Here is a 26,263-nt window from a genome sequence, read left to right on the forward strand (position 1 = left end):
CAAAGCAACCAAAACAAATTCCTTCATCTGCTGCCTGTTCTCATTTTGGCATCTCAATTTAAGCCAATTTTTTTCCTGCTTACAAAGGTAACTTAGCACCACAATATTCCAAGGAATATACAAATTCCTGTCAGCATGCTGAGTATGTAAGCACTCTTTGTTCCAGATCAGGATATACAGGGTCCCATTAAGTTCATATTTTTCAAGATTAGACATTTAAAAGTCATACTGCTAATACTACTCATACTAATTTAGGTAGAATAAAGGTTTGGCAGACAATGGATCAATCTGTTTAACTGCCCAAGCACATAGTATCCTAATCTGTTAGAACGTAGGGAATTAAAACACCCATAAATATTCTACTTTTCTAAAGAAAATAATTTCTGTAGCACTAGCTCTGGATTTGCTAGACAAATATGGAGAAAGAAGTTAACTTATACATTACAAAATCCTTGGGACAGCACTGTTGCCTCCACAGTGCCAGGCAAGAGTGTTTTAGGATTCCCTAACTTCTTAGGAATGAACCAGTAATTTTACAGGTATAGTAGGTCAACCCTGCCTGATTCAGCAGCGAAACAACTTTGTCACAACAGCACTCTTGTCGTACTCATCTATAAGAGAAGGTAAGAAAAAGTAGAGAGAAGAGTAATGAATTTATCAAAATTCAGTGATGAGTCTGAAATACAACCAAAATGATCCAAGTGCCTTCCCAACTCCACATCGCAACACATCTGGTGTGATAAATTGCAAACTAAACTGAATATCAAGTCAAGATTATAGTAAAAAATTTCATAAATTAAACGTATCAGTTACAGTAAAAACATGACAGCTTTAGCCAATTTGGCTATTTGTGCGAGTTATTTCCTAAGTTTCATATTTATTACATAGCTCTCAGTTTTCAAAACTCTGAACATGAGTCAATATTACTACATTAAAGGATGCTTAATTAAAGTTGCTAAAACATTATAGCTATACTTGCAAGTCAACCTGAAAACTTTGGACTCTAGAAGAAAAGTCTCAAATCTATTTTTAAAAGGAAGAAAAGTATTTCAGCTTTTAGTATCTTGCAGCCTTTTATCTACCCAACTTGTTTCTATCCTGGTAATTTAATGAAATTGCTCTTGTAAAGTTCATAGCAATATTCATTAGAATTGCAGATTTTTCTAAAACCATGCAAGAAGCAAGTTCAATTTTTCTACCTAAAGATGGATAAACAAAACATAAAATCATTTGCTTTAAGAAACGTAAAGTAATATTAAGCAAGAAGAGACTCGAGCAATAGAATCTACAAAAATGAAATGCAGCTGAGAAAAATCTACATAAATTAGCTGAACATACCTTTAAAATAATACCAGCAGATTTCCAGTGAGTTGTTTTAAAACTTTCTTTTTCACCCTATTTCAAGAATTTTAGATAGGGTCTGAAAGACTGTCAGCCTTTCATCCTACTCTTTTACACTCACATCATTATGTCCAACCCTTAAATTAATATACTGTCATTTAAAAATTTCTTCTGTCATTGCATAGTAAGAAGAGTCATAGCTCCACAAATTATCAATGGTAAATTTGGATGGTCATGTGTAGCACAAAGAATTAAGAGAAAATTTTGCCAAATTAAACCACTTTTACCTGAGAAGTACTTTACACAACATCCCTTGTTAAAAAATTCCTATTACTCTGGTCTGATGTTAGCTTGAATGTCACAATTGGTGTTAGAAAGTGTATTTGTTTTCTAGTTTGATTTAAGAATCTTTAAAAAGCTATGGATATTTGGCAGTTTAATGCCAAGGATTTCCTCAATTAGCTCCCTCTTGCCATGACCTTTCTGAGACTGAGGTACCATTAATAGCTATATTCAGTAGAATAGAGGAGCAGAAAGAATTAGGATCATGAAGAGATTCTAAGAAGCAAAATGAAGTTTCAAGTTTATATGGGGTCCTACTTCTGATTATTTTCAACAAAATAATGACCTTCCCAGTTCAACAGAATATAGTGGCAAAACTTCAGACAAAAGTCCACTAACTAACAAATGTATATAGATACATTAAAAAGGGTAAGAGTTGGTAAGAAAGAGTATAAGATAGCAATTTATTAAATTTTTTTTTGTACTAGCTTATAAAACAAAACCAAAACTACCTGTGGACAAACTGCTTCAAGAAACTAGAGGAAGTATAAGGATAGCAATATCACACACTGCTGTTTTACTCTCGACTCTAAATCCTATTAATTACAATCTCTTGAGTTATTTCCTACTCTCTTGACTGTACTATTCATAATGATGAAAAAAAGCAGAAGTCAAATGGATGCAAGAGTCACTTCAAAATCAGAATGCTTTCATTTCGAACAATTAAGACATTACCCAAAAGAGAAAAGTCAAATAAGAATCAATTCCAATAAATTGCCAGCCAAATAACAAGAATTCAGAACAGGCTGAGTCGTGATCTCACCCTTCTCTCTCTTGCCTTCCTCTAGTTGTTTACTGAATTCATTTCCTGGGACAACTCAGTTTCCTCAAAAGAGATCTACTATCATGAAACTACTATTACAAAACCGCCTACTATCATGACACCCTTTTTCAGAGCCCTAGTATACATACCTCTGAAACATGAGAAATAATGTTACAATCTTTGGGAGGATTGTTGTGAACCTTAATTAACATATGTAAAAAGCTGCACATTTCCTTTTTTAATGAAGAGTGGGGGAAGAAAAAAAAAAACCCCCAAGAAGTTCATAGCCTTGCCTGTGAATCACTTGTAGGTTGCTAAAGCAATCATTTCACAATGCTTATAGTGAGTCTAGCAACGAGTTTGTGGATTGCTGGTCCTCAATATGCTTTTAGGAAACTTTTCTGATACTATTTTGAGGGTCACAAAGCCCTGATTAGCAACAGAAATGAAGCACTGAATTGTTTAATTAGACCAAATGCATGCACGTAACATTTACATTTTACTCAACCGCAATAATGCTTTATGAAAGCTGGAATAGCTCTGTAATTAATATGGCCAATCTATTAATAAAATCTAAACCCCAGGAAATAAGAAACAACTTATTTTTTAAGGAAGTGAAAAATGAGTGCTAAAGGAGGGGGCAGATTTCTATGTTCAAACATCTGCAGCATTATTAAAGCCCCAACAGCTGTTGCTAGCTTTAATCCCATGGAGACAAATTAATGATATCTGCATTGCTATATGTTTCTGTTGATAATCTGACAGAACCTGAGAGACTGCTGTAGCTGGGCTCATACATACATGAAATAAATTCTGCAGATATTAGGATTTCCTTGACTTCAAATGGTTGCCTTGGACACAAAGAGACACAGACTTAAAAATAGAGCAGTCTCTACACATGGATTAGACAGTCAGCATTCCTTGAGCCAGACAAATGAAGACAAATCATAGCTAAGAATGGCTGTGAAGAAGCTTTCTTGCTGCTTCATCTGATTGCTAAATTAAATCAATTGGGGTTGAGAGAATATTGCAATCACGGGTAGCTGCACCAATATTTTTCTAATGGCAAAGTATTCTTTCATCTTTAGATTATTTCAGCCAATAAAGGTATACCACAGCTAACATTTCATTTTTGTTTCATCAGCTTATCAAAGTCAGTTAATGTATGAGGACACCATTGAAAAGAAAATATTGAATAATCTCTAGATTATTAAAATCTAGAGATTTTAACAGTTTGTCATGCAGCTCTTTCCCACTCTTCTTCCCAAAGATCAATTAAGTTTTAAAGGGTATCAGTTAAAACCTGTATCCTTCCATGACAGAAATTAGCCACTATTGTGGCTAGAAAGAGAAGAATAGGTACGCATCAGGTTTTTGTACCTCTGTATTGAGTCCAAAAAAAAATATAAACCTGTCATGAGGCCTCATATCTGCTTTTTATATCTTGGTCAGTTTCATCCTGTAATAAATAATCCCAGGCTAAAATTTTGCCTCAGAATTCATCACATATTTGCTTAAATGTGTGCTTGATCCATTATGCACTTCCTAAAGAATGTCAGTATTGCTTAGATTCAAAGAATAGCTATACCCTCATTCACAGCATTGTGAATAAATGAAGAGGGGAAAAATGGACTTCTAAGAGTTACCATGAGAAAAAAGAATATGTGAATTGTTTTCCCTTATTACACTTACAACCAAGTTGATGGAGTAGAGACTCAATAAACAGACTATAAAGTGTACAGAAAATTAGCTGGGCTCACATGGGTCTCATCAGTAGAACAAAGTACAACTAGAAGCCAGTTACTATTGCCATTCCTCAGGAATCAATCATTCAACCTGGTATTCTTTCACATCTTCATTAACCACCTCAGGCTTGATGTGGCATTCCCTGAAAGTGTGCATCATAGTGCTGGGAATAATCAACATGCTGAAGGCCTGGCTTGCTGCTATTCAGAAACATCTTGAAAAGCTGCAGAAGTGAACTGACAGAAAACTCATGAAACTTAACATAAAAGTTGTGCAGCTGGAAGGAAATGAACTGCTTTGCAGGAAAGGACTCGAGGACAAGCTGACCATGAACCAGTAGTATGCTGTTGTGGGGACAAGGGATAACCACACAATGAGATGCACTAACTAAAGCATTTCCAGTGGGTTGGACATGACTGCTCCCCTCTGTTTAGCCCTCGAGTGGCCTCCTCTAGAGTGTTGTGCAAATTTGGGGATTCTCAGTACAAGACACTGAGATACTGGAACAAGTCTATCAGGGGATCATCAAGATCATCAGGAGACTGAAAAACATGAAATATGAAATAAAATTCAGAAAACTTAATTTATTCAGCCTAAAGTGAAGCCTTAGGGAAGCCTCTTCAGCTAACTTTTTGGGAGAATATATAAAGAATATGGAGCCATGCTCTCCTCAGAGACAGGATAAGAGGCAATGGATACAAGACAGAACACAGGAATTTCTGGTTAGGTAAACATGACATTTTCTTAAGCCATGGCAGTGGCCAAACAAACTGGAGTAGGTTGCCCAGGCAGGCTCCAGAAGCTCCATTCTTGCAGATGTTCAGGACTGAGGCCCTGAGCAATCTGATCTAACTGAAGCTGCTTTGAGCAAAGGTCTGGACTGCAGATGACTGCATTTCCAGATGACCGCATTTCTAGAAGTCCCTTCCAAACTAAATTACTCCAGGATGTTAAGCATTAACCATAACTATTTTCCCCTTTTTTCCTAACAGTAGCCTTTTTTTTTTTTTTTGCTGGTGAATTAAAAAGCAAAACAATACCAACATCTGTTTTTATAACAAATATTTGGAATTAGACTTATCTTGGATGTGAAAAAGTGCTGTTTAACTTATTCACACATTCCTAGTCAAATAAAGATTGAAAATACAAATTTCATTCATACTAAGGACATACATAAAAACATTCATGCATTGATTGAATCAGGTGTCCAACAAAATGGACAGAGTAGCAAATGAGAAACAAGATTATGATTCTGACTCTGAAACTGAAACATCCTTTATGCTAGACTGGAGTACCACATAAGTGTCCACCTCTTCTGACTCAAGTCAGTCTTCTTGTGACTAAAAATAAACTGTTCAAATCTAAAGGAATTACTAGATATACACTCTGCTCTGTGCATTATTTTTAAAGCTTGCCCATATTTAGCCTACCACTTGGAAAACCCAGTATTGAAAATTGAGAAAGACTGCCTGTGGAAAGACTGTGCCAGGTCTTGCAATCACACTTTGAAGACTTTCATTTAAAAAGAAACCGAGCAGATAAATATGGCAAGCCTGAATTTCCTCAGTCTTTTTCAACCAGCTCACTGATGAGTCAAAATCATTTCCCTGTGTTCTCCTTCACATGTGATTTTGGTAATTGCATGTATAATGAATGAGCTAATGTATAATTCTGCCACTAATATTTTCTGTGACCATATAAGGACGTCTAAACTCATGAGAATCTTCCATCATACACCTTAAGCAACACTTTATCACCTGAATTACTTGGAATCTGGATTTTAATTTCAACTTCGGCATTTTCTTAGTTCATCTGGAGCTACCTTGAATTCTACTCTATCTGCACATGAAAAGAAAAACAACCAACCCAAAAAAAAAAACCAAAAAACACACTAAACAAAATCCCAAAAAAGCAAAAAAGAAAATCAGCACCTTTTGAGAGCATACAAACTTTAGATTTACTAACTTCTGTGAACTTTGGAAAATTTTAAGATTCATCCATCAGTGATTATAATGTACTTCACACAGAAGAAAACACCATCACTTAGCATACATTGACATTTTCAGTGTTAAAATGTTACAACTGTAAGAGTTGACATTATACAAGTAGCCTTCAAATTTTGAATTCCAGTTTGTATACTAGAGCAACAGTAGGCCTTTAATAATATTTATTAGGAAGAGATTATATGAAGGGTAAAATTCACTATAGTTCTGTTGTACACACTGTTATAAACATCCCATTTGCTAAAGACCTGGTAAGCACGACAGAATGACAGCAGAGAAAAGGCACAAAACCACAGAATGAGTTATGGAAGAGTAGCCAACTGTGCAACAGCTTTACCGGCAGGGAGAAACAAATGTTATAAAGATGGGGAATGGTGCAAGTTCGTACAGGATAAGCTACAGGTAAAGGAAAATAAAGGCAGAAATGGGACTTCATGAGGGGAATGAGTATAAGAAATTATGAAAGAAGATTAATTATTTTATGGAAATGGGGAAAGCAAGTAGAGGAACACAGAGTAGACCCCTTACTTTGTAATACATATCAGTAATTAATTTCAGTATCTTCATTCACTCTTTTCACATGGTATTCTGGTTATATGTTGCTCTTGTATTAAACAATTTACATTTAGCCATGTAATGCCAGCAGCTTGAAGCGGGAACTCTTAAAAAAAGGAGAAGGGAGACAGAGAGAGTGCCTGGGCTTTATTTCCACACTCTGTCAATGGCAGACTATGAATTAAATTCCAGAACATAACTAATTCTCCCTTCAGATTCCCATTGCCCTTTTTTCAGTGACTAAAGATAATCTCTTCCTCTGTTCCTTTACTTTATCCAGTACATTGCATCTGGAAGTCTAGATTTCAATGCTCTCACGTAGGAGAAGAAAGAAAGGAAAGAGATTCTAGTTCTACCCTATGATGTGTTTCTTCACCTGCACAGGAAAAGAAGGAAGTGCTAATCTCTGCATTCATTCAAATGACCAAAATTGAAAATTCTGGTCTGTCAATCCTCAGAAGTAGAAAGCAGTATTTTAGGTCTAAAGCTAAAGAAGAACACATGAAAAGGACCAGCTTACATGGCCTCCCACAGCACCATGGAATCAGCTCAGTGATTTAGAGGATAACTTCTGCCTTTATTGCCCTGCATAAAGAAAGTGTCTTCAAGCACGGCTCTAAGGTGATATCCAAACCTGTACATTAGTCTGGTCTACAACCTATCCTTCCCATAAAACTTTCTGTTACTAATTGTTGAAAGATTTCTCCTCCCCTTTGAATAACTTAGCTTTGTTTACTGCCATTATATACTTAAAACTTCCTCTCAGGCACAAAATTATCTCCAGACAAAGAAATCTCAGTCAGGGATTGCATTTCCAGTGTAGGAAAGCACTGTGAAAAGCACAGGCATTTTCAAGACAGTGGTCACCACTAGCAAAGATCCAGCCAATCAATATACAGCTGTTACTAACAAACAAAAGACTCTGCTCTGTAAAGCAGGTCAGAACAGCTACTGGGAACTACAAAGTAGCTGCCCCTTTACAATCTTTGTAAGAACATGGTGTAGCAAGGTCCTTCTGGTCAAAAAGCAAACTGAGAATTTAGGAGCCCAAATATTCTTTAGCTTGTACACATCTAGAAATCCCACAATAATGGCAACAGATCATTTTCTTGACAGCACTCATTTTATTCCTTCCATCACGAAGCATTACCTCCATTATGTCCAAGATAACACCCAGCAGTTTTTCCATTCATGGCTTCTCTCAGTCAGCAGGGACACCTCCATACTTGATTGACACAAAAAGATTGTCCTGCATACCTGACATAAGAACAGCCTCATTGCTCCCATTAGTTTTCCCTTGCTAAGGAAAAGGTCTAGCAAAATTTATGGACACACTCTATAGAGGCAATAATGGGCAGCACCAAATTTTGTGTTGTAACACAAAAGATGGGAGATGTAGGTACAAAGTGATTCTGTCTTTTCCTTCCAACATCCACAGGAAAAAAAAAAATAAATCAACAAATCCTTTTAGCAAGGCTCTTGGAGTCTGTTAGCTTCACAGAATTATAGAATAATAGGGGTAGAAAAGACCATGTTGCCATGCACATAATCCATTAAAAACCGAAATTGAGCCATGGGCTTGCATAGTTGAATTATATCAGAAAAATACATTTAAGATTCAAAGCCATCTGAGAACTCTAGAAGATACTTCAATTTTCCATATTAAGAGCAAAACTCTCTCCTTTTCATTATTATTGATGTTATTTTTTTAATATTAGTCTTACTATATTTTCAATTATCAAACTGTTCTTATGTTAACCCACAAGTTTCTGATTCTCCACCCCATCTCACCTAATAGGGTCAGAGGGAGTGAGAGAGCAGTTGCATGGTACTAACTTTGTGCCAGACCTTAGAAGAGCAGAAGGAAAGGGAGGCGAGGAGAAAGAGTGAGGTGGTGTGAGCACAGGTGAGAAAAGGCAAGGCAAGTGAACAAGCCAGGAGGACAGCAACTTTGCCACACAGTTGTCCCCTAGAGAAAATAAAAAAAAAAACCCTAGACATAATCATACTTACTTCAAAGGCTTTCTAGAAGTATACACAATTTTGAGAGTGGAAAGTGAGTTGAGGAAACTACGGGTGATAAGAAAAATAAGACTGATCTGCAGAGAATCTGTTGGAAGAATAAGCAGAAGAGAAGCAGCATTTCATACTGTACTTCCTACTTTCAGGCTCTATCTTTAAGCTATGGATTGGATAGGTGTATCAATTTCAGTTATCTGAAAGAAAATACAGAACAAAACAGTGGTATCTTGAATAAAGACATTTCTACACAGCATTATTGGCAAGTATTATAATCAATAATTCATTGATAAAAGTTAATTTCCACAAAATATACACTACGGAAAATAAAGGAATGCATTTGTAGACTAATAGACATTGACCATTCACATGAGTGACATTAAAAACTGCAGGTTGATTTTATAATGCACTAATTTTAAATCAACGAGTGAGCACGGATTTAATTTACATGCCAAAAAGCTGTAGAGCCTTACTTCCAGCAAATGAATTCTCCTAACATGATGTAGAATTTACCATATGTCATATGCCTTCAAGCAAATCACACTGAATCTCCATCTAAGCCTTTATCTTCTTTATTCAAGGAGTGCTTTTTGCTTAACTATATCTTAATAGTTAGGGGGAAATACAGACTCTTGTTAACCTTTGCATTTTCCCCAGTAAAAACTCTTAATAAATGATATGGAAATAGATTGAGGTATTATTTGGAGCGTATAATAAGAGCTGGGTTACTTTCCTCACCCAGTTTTCTAAACACTCTAATGTGAATTACTCATCCCACATTTAGAAAAATATAGGTTATGTTCCTTTTATATCTGAATATCTTCAACAATCATTGATGAAGGATGCAAAGTATTCATGAACATTACTGCAGAGTGAGAAAAGAAAATTTCAACCTAGCTACCAACCACTAAATACCTAGTTTGGTGTAGGATTCAGTAGTGAACTCCTGAGCTCAAGTCTTGGCTCTTTTCCAGGCCAGGCAAAAACTATGGTTTGTGTTCTCCTACATTCCATTGGAAAGGCCTGTAATGATTTAATCTCTCACTTGATGTGTTTCAAGTTCAAGAAATTCTCCTGGCTCACAAGTAGAAAACTGCTCTTTAAAAGGCTAATTAGAAAGTCACAGGTTTCAAATGAGACATTTCACTTTACAGCTTATCCAGAAAAAAAAAAAAAAAAGCAAATCACCCATTCTCCTCAACCCATTCCCACCAGCCTGCAGCCCTTCTGCTCAAGGGGCTGGCTTCTTTTGCAGGTTCATCTCGTGTTGACTAAGTGAGTTGGATATAACTTTCTTTTGTCCAGTTGATTTGTTTCTTTCAAACTAGTCCTGAATAAGATTAAGTCAAACAACAAGCAGGCAATCCATCCTTTGAAAACTATTTGTCAGGTAGTATACACTTGGATTATATGTTAAAACCCTCTGAATTTTCACCAGAAAGTGAGATCCCTAGCCATTTCCAATGCCTCATCTATAGAGACATAGAAAAGTTTTGTAGTAAAACTAAGACTTCACTAAAGATGGAGCTACACCTACGCTTGACACAATATCAGTGCAAGATGACTTTTAAGTCTCAAGGCTACTTTCACAGGCAATCCCAGAATTTTAGGACAAGCTGATTAAGAAATCCAAATACTTTCTTTAAACAGCAACAGGATCTTAAACCCTACATAAATCATGCCTCATTGTAGAACCTGCACCTCTTTGCTGCAGGCAGAAGATCATTAAATGGCATCAAGTGTTCAGTTGTGTACAGAAGCAACACCACCTGGAAGCCCCTATTTCCCAGCTCTCCCACGGGGAGTCCATAACATTTGTAGTTGGTGCAAATTAACAGTAAGAAAACAGGCACTTAGGGATAGTACGGTAAGGAGAAATATAAGGAAAGTCCAGACAGCATGGAAGTCCTTTCCACTTATGTTTTTAAGCACATATTAAAGCTAAGTTGAATGTGCTACCAGCCACTAATCTGTCATGTCTCATCCTGGGGTTCATCACATATACCAGCCAGATGTGGGTGGTGATTGTCACACTCTGCTCTGCACTGGGCCAGTCTCAGGTCAAGTCCTGTGTGCAGTTTGGAGTACTACAATATGAGAAAAATATTAAACTGTTTGAGATTATCCAAAGGAACATTGAGTGGCCTTGAGAGGAAGCTGTATGAGGATGTCATGATTAGGCTGGAGGAGACTGAGAGAAGACCTCACTGCAGTTACAGCTTCCTCACAAGGGGAAGCTCAGGAGCAGGCACTCATCTCTTCTGTGGTGACCAGCAACAGGACTCAAGGGAACAGCATGAAAGTGTCTCAGGTTTAGGTTGGATATTAGGAAAAGTTTCTTCACACAGAGTGTCTTTGGGCACTGGAACAGGCTCCCCAGGGCAGTGGTCACAGCAGCAATCCTCACAGAATTCAGTAAGTATGTTCCACTGGAGCAGCATTCTGCTGCTCCAACCTCAACGTCCTCCTGTTGGGTCCCAACAAGCAGCTGCTTGTACTACAGTAGAGAGAAGGAGCAAACTCCCATACCAAATAAATAGCCTCAGATCAGAGAAACTGTGTTTACACTGAAGGAGAAACTATTTTTGCAAAACCATGGTAGACTATCAAGAAATGCAGGACTGTTTCATCATGCCTAGGTACAAGTGAGAAAAAAAATTGACCGTAACTTTGACTTTTCAACTCCCTCCTCCTTACTGCTGCATTACAGCAAGATCATTAGGAGCACAGAACATTGCTCTTTTGTACCAGCTGCAGTGGCTCAAATGCAAGCTCTCCAGAAAATCTGGCCCACATTCACACTAAAACATGTACAACACAGGTGCAATTAGAGACTTAAGATGCTAAAACTATTTTTCTCTGCAGAGCATGTGCAAACAGACTTGAAGGCAGATTTTCTCAGGGACAACAGAAGGCATTTCTGACATACAGGAAATGCACAATCTTCCCCTTTCCAAAGCCTTAAAATTTAATGTCATTTCTAACTAGCATGACATAGCAAAGCTTGGTGAAAGGTCACTTGCTTTTGAAAGTGAATGCTCCTATATTTGCTCCAGAGCCAAACCATTGTATGAACTGCTTTTGGCAAAGCTTTATAACATATCCATTGCTCTTACAATATTAATCTGAAATCCACTATTTATAAAGAAAATTATTACATAGATGTTTAACTAGATTATAACATCAAACCCCCGTAGTTACACCCATATTTCATCATTTTTATTTTGGTTTTATAGTTCATGATAGTGCCAGACAATCAAATCACTAGAAAAGCCAAAATTGCCTACAGTTTTCTATGTAAAACTGACCCTGTCTTCCATCTCATTCCAGAAAATGCTCAGTTCAAACAAATGGAGATTTAGCATATGGACAAGCTTCAAATTCTGAATTAAAATGAAGGCTGAGCCTTGTAAGACCCCCATTAGAAACAAAATATTCAAAAAGCACATTCAAATCCAGTTCCTGACTCCATCTTCCATTTGATACTTGGCATAAATCACATTTTTTTTTTTTTTAGGAGCTGACATTTTTACATGTTCCTCAATTTAATTATGATTTTGATTGCTAGTTTGTCAATTTACTCAAAGCATTTTACAAAGATCTTCAACACTCTAGACCTATAAAGACTTCAAAATTTGAGAGATTCTAATATGTTATCACAGTCTATATTTGTACAGGCTGAAATATAAAACCAATTCAACATTTAAGAGGTGGTGAGATATCTGGACTACTATGTCAACAAAAACTCCATGTATTAATCTGAGCTAAGCCAAAGAATTTACACAAGTTGACCATTCAGTGTATCAGCTATCATTATCTAGAACAATCACAAAATATCCGTTTATCCTGAATTCTTGAAAATCCAGAAAAAACTCTCAAGCAATTCTTTTCATCTGCCTCTTTTCAGTTAGCTAACCTGGCTGTGCCACAATCTGTCAAAAGATTTGTGTGCTGGTCCAGCTATGAAGCTCTCAAAATACAGGGGCAATTTTCTCTTTTTAAGCTATTCTCCCAGGCTGCTTATATTTGTTTTCACTTTCCTTTTCTTTATACCATTTTTACAGTGCCATCCAGATGGCAAAGAAATGCTTAGACCTATTTACATAAATACCATTTCAAACACCAGAAAGTTAGAGAACACATTGCAGGGAAAACAATGAAGATAAACAGATTTCAGGTGAGCACAATCAAACAATCTTGCAATCTTTTTCCCCCCTAATATACTTTGCAAAAGAATAATATACTAAATTATATTATTCAAAATAAAAACTCCTAGTATCTAACCTTTTAATCTGGAAACAAAAAGTATTTTAGGTAAAAGGAAATATGAAAGCAGCAGGCTAGCACAGATAACCACATTTCCATTTACATTGATAAATTCAACCACTTATGTCAGAAACTGAGTCCCCTGTGGAATTCAAACTGCAATATCAGGCACCAGGCAGATCCTTTGCTACTGTATACATCTCCTATTTATCTGGCCCCATCCAGCACAGAAGAAACTCCCCAATTTACAGGTGTTTCACTTTGCACTCTCCAACAGTGCAAATTCAAAGCAAAGACAGAAGGCAGTGAGGATCCAATATTGTTCTAGTGCCAAAATCAACTTCGGGTAATTTTGGGTCTTGTAATTAGACTCTCAGTGTGGAATATTTTAGGAAAACATGGCTCAAAATTATTCCTGGCATAGTTGTGTTCACTTTCTGAGATTAATTTAGCTCTTTTATTGTTTACATTGTTGCATATATATGCATTGCATATAGGTATCAGAATAAGTCAGAAACAGACAAAATCATTGACTGCGTTTACCTCAATCACTATGTATGCCCTAATTGAATCACAAACAAAAATGATTGCATGAACTGAATTTATCCCAGATTGATAGTCTGATTTTGAATCAGCATTGAGCCTACATTATTCTGACCAAACAATATAGCTTGATAGCTCATCTCAATGTCTAATGAAGTAACATTTGCATAATGCATGAATCCAATTTAGGAAAATGGAAACTGCTTGCCTTAAAGATAGCCAGATGTTTAGTGAGCATGTACTCAAGGGACAATTTCACCCAGAGAAATGAAGACCAAGACTGAGACAGATAAGTATTAGAGGAGGAAATTCTTTATTTCCATTTGCAGTGGGGAAGACCAGCAAGCATTTCAGTGAACCCAGTTCTTCAGTTACTAGGAGCAGTCAAATTAAGAAATTGGCTCTCTTACACAAACCAAAAAAAAAAGCTTTTATATTCCAATATAATAGTCTCTATATATTGAAAGACTAGGATTGCACCTTCCTATAATTCACAACTTTGACTGCTTTGTAATTTGACCTCAATCTACAGGCATTCTAGGTAACAAAAAGCACATGCTGTACACACTGCAGCAAATATGCCTCAGGGAAAGATCTACCTGGAAAGCCACTTGAAAGCATAGAGCTGTCAGAGTCTGATATATAGAGTGCGTGTAAGCAGATGACAGTTATTTCTTTGTCTCAGTTAGCCAACACACTTTACCAAACATGAACTATCAGCCAAAGCTCACAATCCCTGGAGCTGACCAGCTGCTGTTTCCAAGAAGGATTTTGAAAGGCAAGGTCTGAAAACAGAGGTAACTTATTGGTTAGACAATACAGGAAGAAAAAGTAATAAAATCTTGTGTACACATATCCTTTTTCTTATCTGAAAGAGCCATTGCAAGCTTCTAGCCTGTTTAGATAAACATATTCTGGGTAAAAACAGGATTCATTAATCAACAGAAAGCAGAGGGAAAAGTTAGTACATATCACTAAAGCAGAAAAAGATGCAATATACAAGAAAGGTGACGAGCAGCCACCACTTGCAGAGATTACCAAGAGCACAAGTACAGAGCCACAATACCTGTCACAGCTAAGGTGAGACAGCTAGGGCTGGCAACACCTTCAGCCCTTTCACTGGCATTCCTTACCAGTCTTCATACACAAACTCTACACATTTTCATCTTCAATCTTTATTCTCATACAACTCTGAACACAATGCATTTTCTTCTAAATACCCTTTTCTTACACAATTCTATCTCCTTTTCTTATAGCCTCTCTTGTTATTTCTGACTGCATTCTCTTACTAGTGGCTTGTACTGGATTCCTTTACCTGTGAGCAGTTTCCATGGCTCTGGTTCCTTCTATCTTTCTCCATGGCTGGCTACCCCAAGCTTTCCCTGTCCCAGCCACCTAACCCTGACTCTTCCTTACACAACATCATCTTACATTATCTGCCCCTTGCATGACAACATGTCCCTTACCTTAGGTCCTCACAGCACAGCCAGCAGCTTGCTGATCAATCCACATCTCAAACCACAAGCACGTCTGTGTGAGGTGGAATTCTGACCTACTCCTTTATATCCTGTAGGCAGATTGGACAGGCACAGATGTTTCCAATCCTAGGTAATCAGTACAGCTACAAGTTGTTGGGGAAGATTCCCTCCTGCACTACCCTAATTCTCTATAAATGGCCATGTCACTTTTGAGCTTTTCTGTATTCAACAGAATTATGAAATTTAGTTTCCAGGATTCTTCTTTTGAAGGATTTAGTAATCTCTCTTGAGGAGAAGGACCAGGAGGTCAGAAATAGCATGCCTGTCTTATGAAATGTTCTCAAAATAGCCTCCAACCATTTTTGGCCTTTCTTCTCTCTTGCAGTTCCCTGTGCTGTATCAGATTTCTTCTGTTTCTTGCATATAGTATTCACAGGAATTTTTGGCTTCAGAGAAGAACAGTAATACAGAAGTAGATTACATGACAGGGTAATCATCACTGTGTCTATGTCAACATGATGACGAGTCTGTAAGACCAAGTGTTTTTTTGATTTTTCTTTCTAACAGTTTAGGTCTAAACTCCTTCCTTCAAACACTGTTATTTGAAATCTCAAATCAAAGCAGGTACAACAATCCTATTATTATGACATTTTTTGTCTAGGCTGGAATTCCTAAGGAAGAATACTTGCCAAAACCATACCAGATTTCTTCTGGTATACCAAGAATCATACAGATTTCATCTAAATTTCTAATCTCCCCTTATTCAAATATTCACTAACTATGCAAGGAAAATATCAGTGGAGCTGATGTAACTATTTAACAACCATTGGCATTTATGTTAAGCTAGACACTGTAAGAAAGGGCTTGACATCCTCATACTTTTATGAGCCTATTGCAATTTTCATAAATCTGACCTGACAAATAGAGGATCACATTCACAAAGGTATGAAGGCTAGGTATTAAATACCTATTACTAAATACCTATTTAATATTAGGTATTAAATACCTCCCATTGTTCACTTTCTTAAATACTTTTAAAAATTCTATTCTCCTTGAAAAATAAGTGAAAGCAATTGCAAGAAAGCAAGAATCAGTTATCCCTGCTCCCAAGTCTCCCAAGAAATGTAATTTGCTAGATAAATAATGAGATAAGTGCAAGAAACAGTTAGAAAGGAAGACAGCAATTTATTTGGTTTAAGAATCTCACAACAGCCTTGAGAATTTATTCTCCTAGACCTCTGACTAGTTTCCATACCTTTACCATTTATAACTTTAAAAAACCCTCAAACAACAGTTAGTGCAACTATTATATTACCATTCAAATACCTGTTGCTAGTTTTAAAGCAGCCACTACATTTTTATGTCTGAGACGTTTAACTAAAACATATCCAAAGCTCTGTGGTCAAAACTATTTGCTTCTGTGTAGTGTACGAAAATTAATAGTACTTTTGATAGCAGCATCCTCTCACAAAATGTCTTCAGCTTTCAAGGGTTGAAAATGAAATTTGCAGAATCAGGAAAAGGGCCACAAAGTTTTGTAAGACAGAAGTTTTAAACGTAGAAAGGAGCTTCCCCAACACAACATAGTATGTAACAGAACCACCTGTATCTTAAGCCTAATAAAAATCAGACACAAAAGAACACTGTGGTGGAAAGAACTTGAAGGAACCTACGAAAACATATAAAGAACCTAGAATATCAGTATTTTTGACCACATAAAAGCCACTTTCGAGACCAAGAAATCAATAAGTCACAACTACTTTGATTTAAAAGGAGGAAAGTGTACAGTGTTAGCCAAAGCATAGAAGTGCTGGGATACAATACAACCCTGCAGGCTGTAGACATTTCTAATTGCAGAAACCAACCATTTGTATTTTCTTCAGTTCTGTGTAGGCTTTCAGCATAAATACCTTTTTTTTGTACCAGAAAAAGCATATCTGAGAGTTCTTAAGAGTCAAGGGACACCATGTTCACTAAAAAAGCTTGAAAAGAATTGTAATACAACCCTCTAAATCTTATTTTTCAGCAATCTAACAAAAAAGGAAATTATGTCCAATTACACTGATGATATGCTCTCTTGTGGAAAAAAAGAAGTAAGGTAGGGAGGTTCTCCTGGATTTTGCTCATTTCAGTACTGGTGTGGAAAATGCAAATCATTGTTCTGATGTTCAAATTATGCTGATGAATAGTACTCATTCTTTTCCAACCAAAAAAAAACCTTACAGAAAGCTGAAGATGATTCTGTGGCCCAACAATGGTTTACAGGGGGTCACCCTGTGTTCAGCAATTTCTTCATAACTACCAAGCACATTTATAATGCTAGAAGTGCTCTATGAATGATGTGATGTCTAGATCTACAGTCCCAGAAAGTTATACCATGAAGTCTTAACAGCAATTTGTCAACATCCATTTGCTTCCTGAATAAATCCATAACTGAAAGCACTGAGACCAAACTCTAAAAACTATGGTTTAAATTACATCAATAAGATTCAGGAATCCAGTAAACAGTTCAACACAAATGTAATTACTCTTTCATGGGGTAATCATCGAAAGCTTAAACTCTAAAACAAAGTAGATAAACACTTGACCACTCAAAAATGAAATTGGTTTAGGCCAAGAGATTTTCCATTTACCCAAAAGTAATTCAACACCCTTTACAGCAATTTAGCAATAGCTTTTCTAAACTAACTTTCCCAAATGTTGGCAATAAAGAATGTGAAGCTATGTATCATTGAACAGACAACAAGGGGAACTACTTTGTAGTTTGTACTTTGTAAAGGAACTTTAACACTGAATACACTAATTCTAAAGCCTAAGGTCTTCAGGCCCAAGTAATAGGTTATTGAAGTGGGAGATATCAAGCTTTAAAAACTGGGACTGGGCTGGAAAGGAGTTTCTTACCACTTTTTGTGTGAAGGCTAATACATTACCCCAAACAGGAAGTACCTGTTAGATATTGTCACGCTGTTTATCTATGGAAAAAACATTCAGCCTAGCTGCTCTTCAAATCTTTTTTAATACCCACTACTGAGCAGATGAGACATTTAATTTTCCTGTCTTACTGAAATTAAATTGCTCATTTGTCATACACCTTTTGAGACAACACTAAGGCTAAGTTCATCCATATTTGACAATCTGCTTGAATTCTGATAAGACAGAGCAGCAGACCTAAGATCACTCCATTACCAAAGACTTGTGACAGAATCTATCATTCCTCCAAGAAGTAAACTGGATTTCCTGCCAATGCAGTAAATTATGGCAGTATGTATTTTACTGCTAGACATCACAGCACACAAGTCACATTGCAGAAAAATGAACATTATTCTAGTCCATCCCATTGCACCTCAAACAAGGGCAGCCTAAGGCCCTTCTTTATCCAAGTCTCTATCTCCCAGGCCTCATTTTAGTTACACAAAGTGGAGTTCTAGAGAAGACCAAATGTAGAAGCTGCCAAGGTGCTATGTGAAAAACAAAAACAATCTGTTTTCATTTCCCTAGCCCCAACTTTCTGTTTTCCAGTCAGTTTCACTTTTGAGATTATATGAGCCTCTCAAAAGGTCAGTGATGGAACAGAAGACACAGATAGATTCAAATTTCATTTTATTACTACTACCTTCCAGAAACGTTTTCATGGTGAGGCATTGACTGCCAGAGCTTAAGGCAACAAGAATGAGCCTGTAGGAGAGGTGATTTTGTTGTATCAGAAAAAAGTCAATTCATCTTAAAAGTTTTCTATAATACATACATTTTGTTTTTTATCATGAGAGATGCAAACCTAATGACAGTATATAAATATGCTCTAGAAACAAGAACAGTAACCTGATCACAGTCTAGAAAAATGTTTAAGTGTATGGTTAGTATATTAGTAAACAAACAGACCCACTCAGACTAAAATTTAGTCCAGTACATTAGTGTTCTCTTCCGTTACAAAGCAAAAAAGGAGCTTGTAAGATTTTCAGGGAAAAATAAAAATACCCTGAGGCATTCCATTATTTTAGTGATTATCTGAACTCATCAACTGTAAAACTCACTCTTCAAAAATAACTGACACCATCTCCCTAGACAATTGCTTTATAAATGGATTAGGTAAGATAGTGAGAAGGAGTTGGAAAAACACACTTCAAGTTAGCAATGAACAGGGCATCAGCCTTGTGCTCCAACAGTGACTTGCACCAGCTTTGAGAAGGTGTCTGTGAAGGAAGTACTTGGGGGTATTTCACAGTGGGCTGAAAATGGGATGAAATCTGATTATAAAGTAGCTTTGCCATATGATGAAAGATTCACCGGGCTACATTTTTATAATTGCAGCTGTTTTAACAATAATTTTAACTATCAAGCAAATAGACATAAAAGACGAAAACAAGAAATTCAGACTTAATTATAAGCTTTGAGTAGTATTTTAGAGAAGTCTCCAGATCAAGACTATTCTTTTAGATACCTATAGTGCCTAGTGGGGCAGCAAAACGAGCATGTGGGGACTTTGAAACTAAGTTCAAAGGAGTCTACCCACACATTAAGGGGTAAAATAGAGTAAAAATGCTTTTATTTTGGAACATTTAACAAATGGGAAATATAGCACCCATAAACATATATGACATAGCCTAGAGACTGGACACAATAGAATGAAGTGATGAAATACATAAAAGAAACACTGAATTGCCATTTAAGAATGCTTGAGAATAAAGAGATGACCATATATCCAGCAGATAACCAATTACTATTTTTATGGACAGAAAGTACAGTTTATAAGATTGCTTCTCACACTCTCTTTAACATTCTTTCTGCACAGCTGTGTTAAAATGAGATTCCAGTTGCAAAAACCACACAGGTGTAAAATTCTTCCTTCACTAGCAATTTGTGCTGCAATCTCAGATTCTTGTAGCTACTCAGTTAACCCTGTATGTGTGCATGCACAAGTACACAGGCTTTGATGCCACTGAGGTTTAATAGTCTATTTAATCTCAGGGTGTTTACCTTTCTGTCTCATGTAACTACTTCTAGGGGATTTTTCTCCCCCAGTATTTAAGTCTAGTTCCCAGTTTGTATATTGGCCTCTTTCCCTTTTCTGTTATTTTATAGACAAGCCAGAATTGCTTATCTGTAGAAAACCAGGCTACAGTAAGCCATGTTAAAACTATGTTTTACAAGACAATTTATAATCCTTTACAGCTATTGACAAAACCTGGAGGGTTGACCAAAAAGGGATCATGGATTTTAATGCAAAATCATATGCTTCGTAGGCACCACTTTCAATGAAAAATACTAAAGAAAAATATTTTTTTAAAGACAGATACATAAATAATTTAGTGACACATACATTAATTTAGCATTCATACATCCGGTTTACAACATAAAGCATGGGGGAAAAATTTAAAAGCTGCAAGTTAATTCTAAAATTCAAAAAAATTATTTAAAAGAACTCATTTAGAAGATCCTTTAGATTCCCTAATATAGTGGAAGAGTGTTCATTATAATTACAGATATAGCCAAGTTTTTCAAAAAGAAAAGGTTGAATTAATATTTTGCATCCTACAACGTAAGGTCTCCAATGATATTGCATCTAGAAATGGAAAATTGCAGATTTCTTTAATTTACTTTACTAAATTATGAAAATCAAGACAAAGAGATATAGTGTGCATATAGGAGCATATAATTTGGCTCAGGGAGTGCATTTGTCATTTACTCTTAAATAAACCAGGTTTTCTACCCTTTAAATGAGTCTAAGCTCACATTCTATTATATTTTTAATAAAAGACAGACATCAAGATATTTATACATAAGATGGTTTTAATTTTTTAAAAAGGCAGCCTAAAATTTTTGAATGAATGTTCATGTATCTCGGAATTTTAAATTTCAAAATACTCATGTACAATATCAATGGTATCTACCATTTCATAACATCATGCCGTAACTCAAAATGCTGAAATTACTTCTTTAAAGCTACTGCCACTTGCAATCACTTCCTAGTATCACTCAGCCCATGATTCAGTCCGGTTTTCCTTGTCTATTATTATACAATATCTATTTCTTCACAGCAGGTTTTTTTAAACCATCACCCAATGAAATCTTTCATGTCACAGACAAAGGAAGAGTCTCCCCTGTCTATTCAGAAAACAAGTTTCTGTTGTCTTTGTAAAGATATTATAATGATGAATCTCTAATAGAAGAGCATCCACATTACTGTTTGATTTTTTTCTGGAAATTTTGAGGTTTAAAATAGACATACAGAAAGTACCTACAAAATGAGTCACTGATAAGACTTTTTGGGGAAGTGGCAGAAACTGTCTGCAGAAAGTCTGGAATGTAGGGTTAGCCATATATTCCTGTGGACTGTGCTGTCTTTGTCACAGAACATCACCTTCTCCTTTGAATTGAAGCCCTTTTGAAGGGGTCCCTAACATTTCTTCCCCTTGTGGCAGTTACAGCCTCAGTCTAAAAGGTTTAATTCTTCCTTTTATTCACATACAATTCATCTGAGATTAACTTTGCTACAAGTAGGTGTCTGATAGCAACTGTCTTTATCCTGACTGTTAGAGAAACAGTTATTAATATTCATAACTCAAGTCTAAGCATAATTGCAACAGTTAATAACATCTGAAATTCTTTGCTCTACAAAATTGGCTTGAACATTTGGCTGAACACCCATTGAAAAAATACCTTAAAGAAAATTATTTCCTAGGTTTCACCCACTAGATGAAAATCACTAATGATAACTGATCAGAAAATATACATGCAGAGTTTGATTTCTAGAGAAGCTCCACATGATTTTCCCTCAGAAGTGCTGCAGACCAAGAAAAGAGTAATTGAGCTAAGGTCTAAGTTTGGAAGTACACAGCAGGAAAGTCCGCCTTGTACGTGTTGATGATCTCACTCTTGAAGAGATGGAAATCAATGTAATCATCGTTCTTTTTGCTCAATCAACCACCACCTTACCGAGTTGCCTGGACAGAGCAGCTCAATTTTTAATAATAATTTAGGGGAGAAAAGTTGAAAGTTCTTGTCCTGGTGAGAAAAAGTGCATGGGTGGGTTCTGCCAAGAATCCCCTTTTTTTTTTCTCTCCTGAAATCAGATTTTCATGCACATTCCTCTCCCCTTGAAATTTCAGTTATATGACTGATACTAGTCCCTTCCTTCCTCTTCCTCTAGCACAGGTAATTTCCACTTACTATTTCTGTTCAGCACTTTGTGTACCCATGCTTCAGTGGTTCACAGTCTACATGAAAAACTGCTTACTAAACAAATTATTATTTTTAATTCCAAAAAGTTTTTGATATTTTCTTCCAGTAGACCAAATTATGGCTACCGAATACTGTAGCCAGACAGTTGAAATAACACAAATGGGGGGAAAAGGAGCTTCTCAATCAGTTCTGCCACTGCAGAGACAAGCCAGCATGCAGCACAGTGTCTTGCAATTTTGTGAGGAGGACTTGCCATCTTCACTGTAAATTTGAGACTGCAAGATCATTACTGCTCTCTTATGTATGTTTGGACAAACTCCAAAGCAACAGAGCAGAAATTGAGCTTTTGGACATAAGTTTGCTGCATTTGAGTGCCTAATGTTGATTTCCTATATTGGTAATTAGGTTTGAGGACAGAAATAAAGTTCAAAAGTACTAAGATAGTTCAGATTCCATTTCAGTGGGACGTACTGCCCACAAGCACATACAAAATAAGGTTCATTTCTATGCAAAAGTTTAAATAAAGCTTTAAGCAGTCTTGAGTCCTTAAAACTTCAGATACCATAATATTATCTTTCATTATTTATCATTCTTCCCTTACACACTATACATATTGTTTCTTCAGCTGTAACCAAGAAATATCTCAATGTCATATACTCATTAACTATCCTAACAAGACCATTTACTATAAAAGAGATACAACATGCATTTTTAAAACAGATATTTTGGTGTATTTATATATTTTGGTGCCATATTTTGGCACTCACAGTTAATACTTAAGTAAGACTGTGCTACAATAATCTTCCAAAACCTACTGATTTGTTCTATCACTAGGTTTTCCTTCTTTCTACCTGAAGTAGTTTTGATGAAATGCTTCCTTGTTATTCCACATGCGTTTCCAGCACCCCAAAGTTCTACTTACAAATTCAGAGAGGTGAAGAGCAAAAACACATTGTCCGCATTGCTTTTGAGCAGAGTACCCATTCCTACAGTAAATGCAAGCCAGAGGACCTTCCAATAAATTATTCTCCAGGGAAATCATTATGGTAGGCCGTCAGGGAAGGGCAAGATAATTAGCTATTTATTAGTTCAAGAATGGAGCAGCTACTCCCATTGCTTGACATTCAGTGCTTCACATGAAATATCAATCAGCACATTTCACAGTCGTTGAATATGACACTAAGTTGTCCACAGCACATAATTTGTTCTGTATTTACTTGCCAGATTTTCCACTGCCAGGGTGCATAGGAATCTCTGACCACCTTGTATTTGATATGCTGCAATGACTTGCCTTTCATATTTATAGAAACATATAAGAATTTGACTGAACAGACACCTTTTAAATTCAGGAGCTTTTCTTCCAAAAATACAAAAGATACATGCAATGCATTCATTAGATTCTTATAGGAACATTGTACACGGCAGCCTTTGAATGCCACTGTGGAAAAGACACATTGCTTTGAAGAGGTTATTTTAAAATCTTTAAGTACAGTAAGATATTAACAGGTCCTCCTTTTCTAAGCTGTATTTTTAAAAAAGTCAACCTAATTTAAGAAGAGGATTAATATGATGAATCCAAACTCAAAAGTTGCACAAGCAGCCACAACTACCCATAACCCTGTAGCTACATAAACATTCAGCTTGCTTTCTAAATCTGAATATGTTGCTGCAGCACTGAGGAAAGACCTGTAGTTCAGACTGTAACAACTGACCAACCATAGGTTTATTATTGCCACACTATCACGCACTTTCAGTTTCTCCTGCCTTTAAGTGTGCAGTACATCTATGTATAACTTCTGCAAAACTATACTTTAACGTTCAAGATTGTTGGCAACTCAATGAAAGAAAAGCAACCACTGAAGAGATGATGAATTCCAAATAAATATGCTGTTATTATATGATGACTTTCATTAACTCCACATTATGAAGCTCTGTATATTTGATTGCCTCTTAAAACAACAGCTCAAGAGTTTTCTTGAAAATGGCTTCACTTCATACTTTTTTTTTTCTTAAGATGGCAATTTTACCACTGAAGATCTACCAGTATTTTTCAATAGAAAACATAGGGCATAATATTGTTTGTAGGTTTGTTCTCTTAATGAGACACAAAAACCAGAATTATAGCTGAAAACAGGACTAAATCAGAATCAAATCAACTTATCACTGTGGTATTTATTGTCTTTTCCAAAAGTTAGTACTGATGCCAAGATGAGCGATCCAGATAAAAATCTTTGTAAGTAAGCCACTTACCATATTGATTGATGATACAGGACCAATGCTGTTAACATAAATGTCAACATCAATAACTGTTGGTTTTACTGTGGAGAAAAAGAAAATTAATATTATTTTGCAGACAACATAAATAATCACTTTAAATACTTTTCCCCCCAATAACTATAAAGTCTTTTTTTCAGGTACAACTACTGAGAAATATGAATAATGTATTTTTAGGAAAACATAGTTCTTTTCCTCCTACCTGACAATAAAAATTAAAATAAATTAATAAATTAAAACCTGTACCACTTCATCACCATTATTCCAGTTTGTCTCAGCAGCAATTTGTTAAAGAAATTTTCAGTGCTAGGCATAGCAGCTCAAAGTCAAGCTCAAACCTAAGATGTCTGACATGAAAGTAGAAATAATGCAGCGTATTACTTTTTCCCTTTGCCTCAAAATTCAAGTCCTATTCATTCCACATCAAAACAATCTTGCCAGATTTCTGTATTTCATCAGCCCTGAAATCATCCTAACTTGGAGTAAAATCTCTATGAAATCTGATTAGCTAAACCCAGGCAACTCTTTTTTCAGTTTAGACTCATTCCCTTAAGTCCACATTGCTTTCGCACTCTTTCATTCAAAGGCTTTTGAATTTGATTTGATTTAGTCAATGTCCATTTCTCCTAAGATCTTCCATGTTTTCAGACTTCCAGGACTTAAGCCAAGACAAGCTCCGTATTCCTTTCTTTTGCTGAGGCCACTAGGATTTCTCTTTCTTTCAGCATCTTTGGTGTCATCTTTTAGCTGCTGGACATTTTTGAGCTTTTATCGGTGACATAACCTAACTCTAAACTAATTGCACCCTTACACCAAAAGATAAATTACTTTTTTTTTACTTATACTGCCATTCCTCCAACCTCACAGGGTGTATATTAAGCTCTAAACTGAGGTCTAAATCAGTGTCTTACTTTCTCAATAGCTAGCTCACTCAAAACTAAGTATAAAGAATAAATGCTGTTTTAACCTGCAGTGAAAATTGATGCAAACTTGCCACTAGTAAGCCAACAGCTTCTGTTGGACATCTTTCTTTTCCACAGAATCACCTTCTCCTCTACGTGGTTTTCAAAAATCTCCAGAGAATATTCAAACTACTGAAGTTTGGGAAGTGTGTTGGACTTGGACTTTTTTCACTAACTCCCAAACCTCCTAGAATGAGCAAATGCAGGCATATGAGCCATTCAAAACTCAGAAAGCTTTCCTCTGGGAAGCTGCTGAGCAGAGAAGTGAGGAACTTCTCAGTTAAATACCAAGGTTCTGTTGGAAGCTTATCTCTGGTAACTATCAGTCAATTGGTCTAAAGCCATCTGAAGATAGACAGGAATCTTCATATATAATCATGTAGATGATTATGTAAAAAAGGATGTGCATGCTGGCTTGTCCTGTAAATATGTACATACCATTAGGAAGGCTATACCCCCTGTTGTAAAAAACAGACATTGAACTGGGTACAAATAGTGGTTAAAGATGATAACCATTCTCTCTAATGCATTAAGTAACACATATTTCTTGACTGTGCATGGTCAGAACATCCAGGATTATTTAAGGTCATGGTTTCAAACTGTCTGAAGCACTGGCTGATAAACTCAGATCTTCCCTTCAGCAAAAGAAAATGTGAATTCAGTTGAACAAGTTCAGCTGATTAAAGCAATTCCAGTTGTACCCAGCTAATAACTAAATAGGAGTCTAGCAGCTTCTGGTAATGAGTTGCCTCAAAATGCAGTAATAAATGTCATTACACAGGAATTGGTAAT

General features: G+C 36.2%; 1 protein-coding gene across 1 annotated transcript in view; it reads right to left on the reverse strand.

Moving 5' to 3' along the window:
* Positions 1-26,263, reverse strand: part of GABRG3 (gamma-aminobutyric acid type A receptor subunit gamma3) — a 311,180-nt gene that overhangs the window by 269,612 nt on the left and 15,305 nt on the right. The window contains exon 3 of the mRNA XM_033053092.1: positions 24,486-24,553. Coding sequence (XP_032908983.1) covers positions 24,486-24,553 — 68 coding nt within the window. The remainder of the gene's footprint in view (positions 1-24,485; positions 24,554-26,263) is intronic.

Source organism: Catharus ustulatus, chromosome 2 (assembly GCF_009819885.2).
Source record: "Catharus ustulatus isolate bCatUst1 chromosome 2, bCatUst1.pri.v2, whole genome shotgun sequence".
Taxonomy (NCBI): Eukaryota; Metazoa; Chordata; class Aves; order Passeriformes; family Turdidae; genus Catharus; species Catharus ustulatus.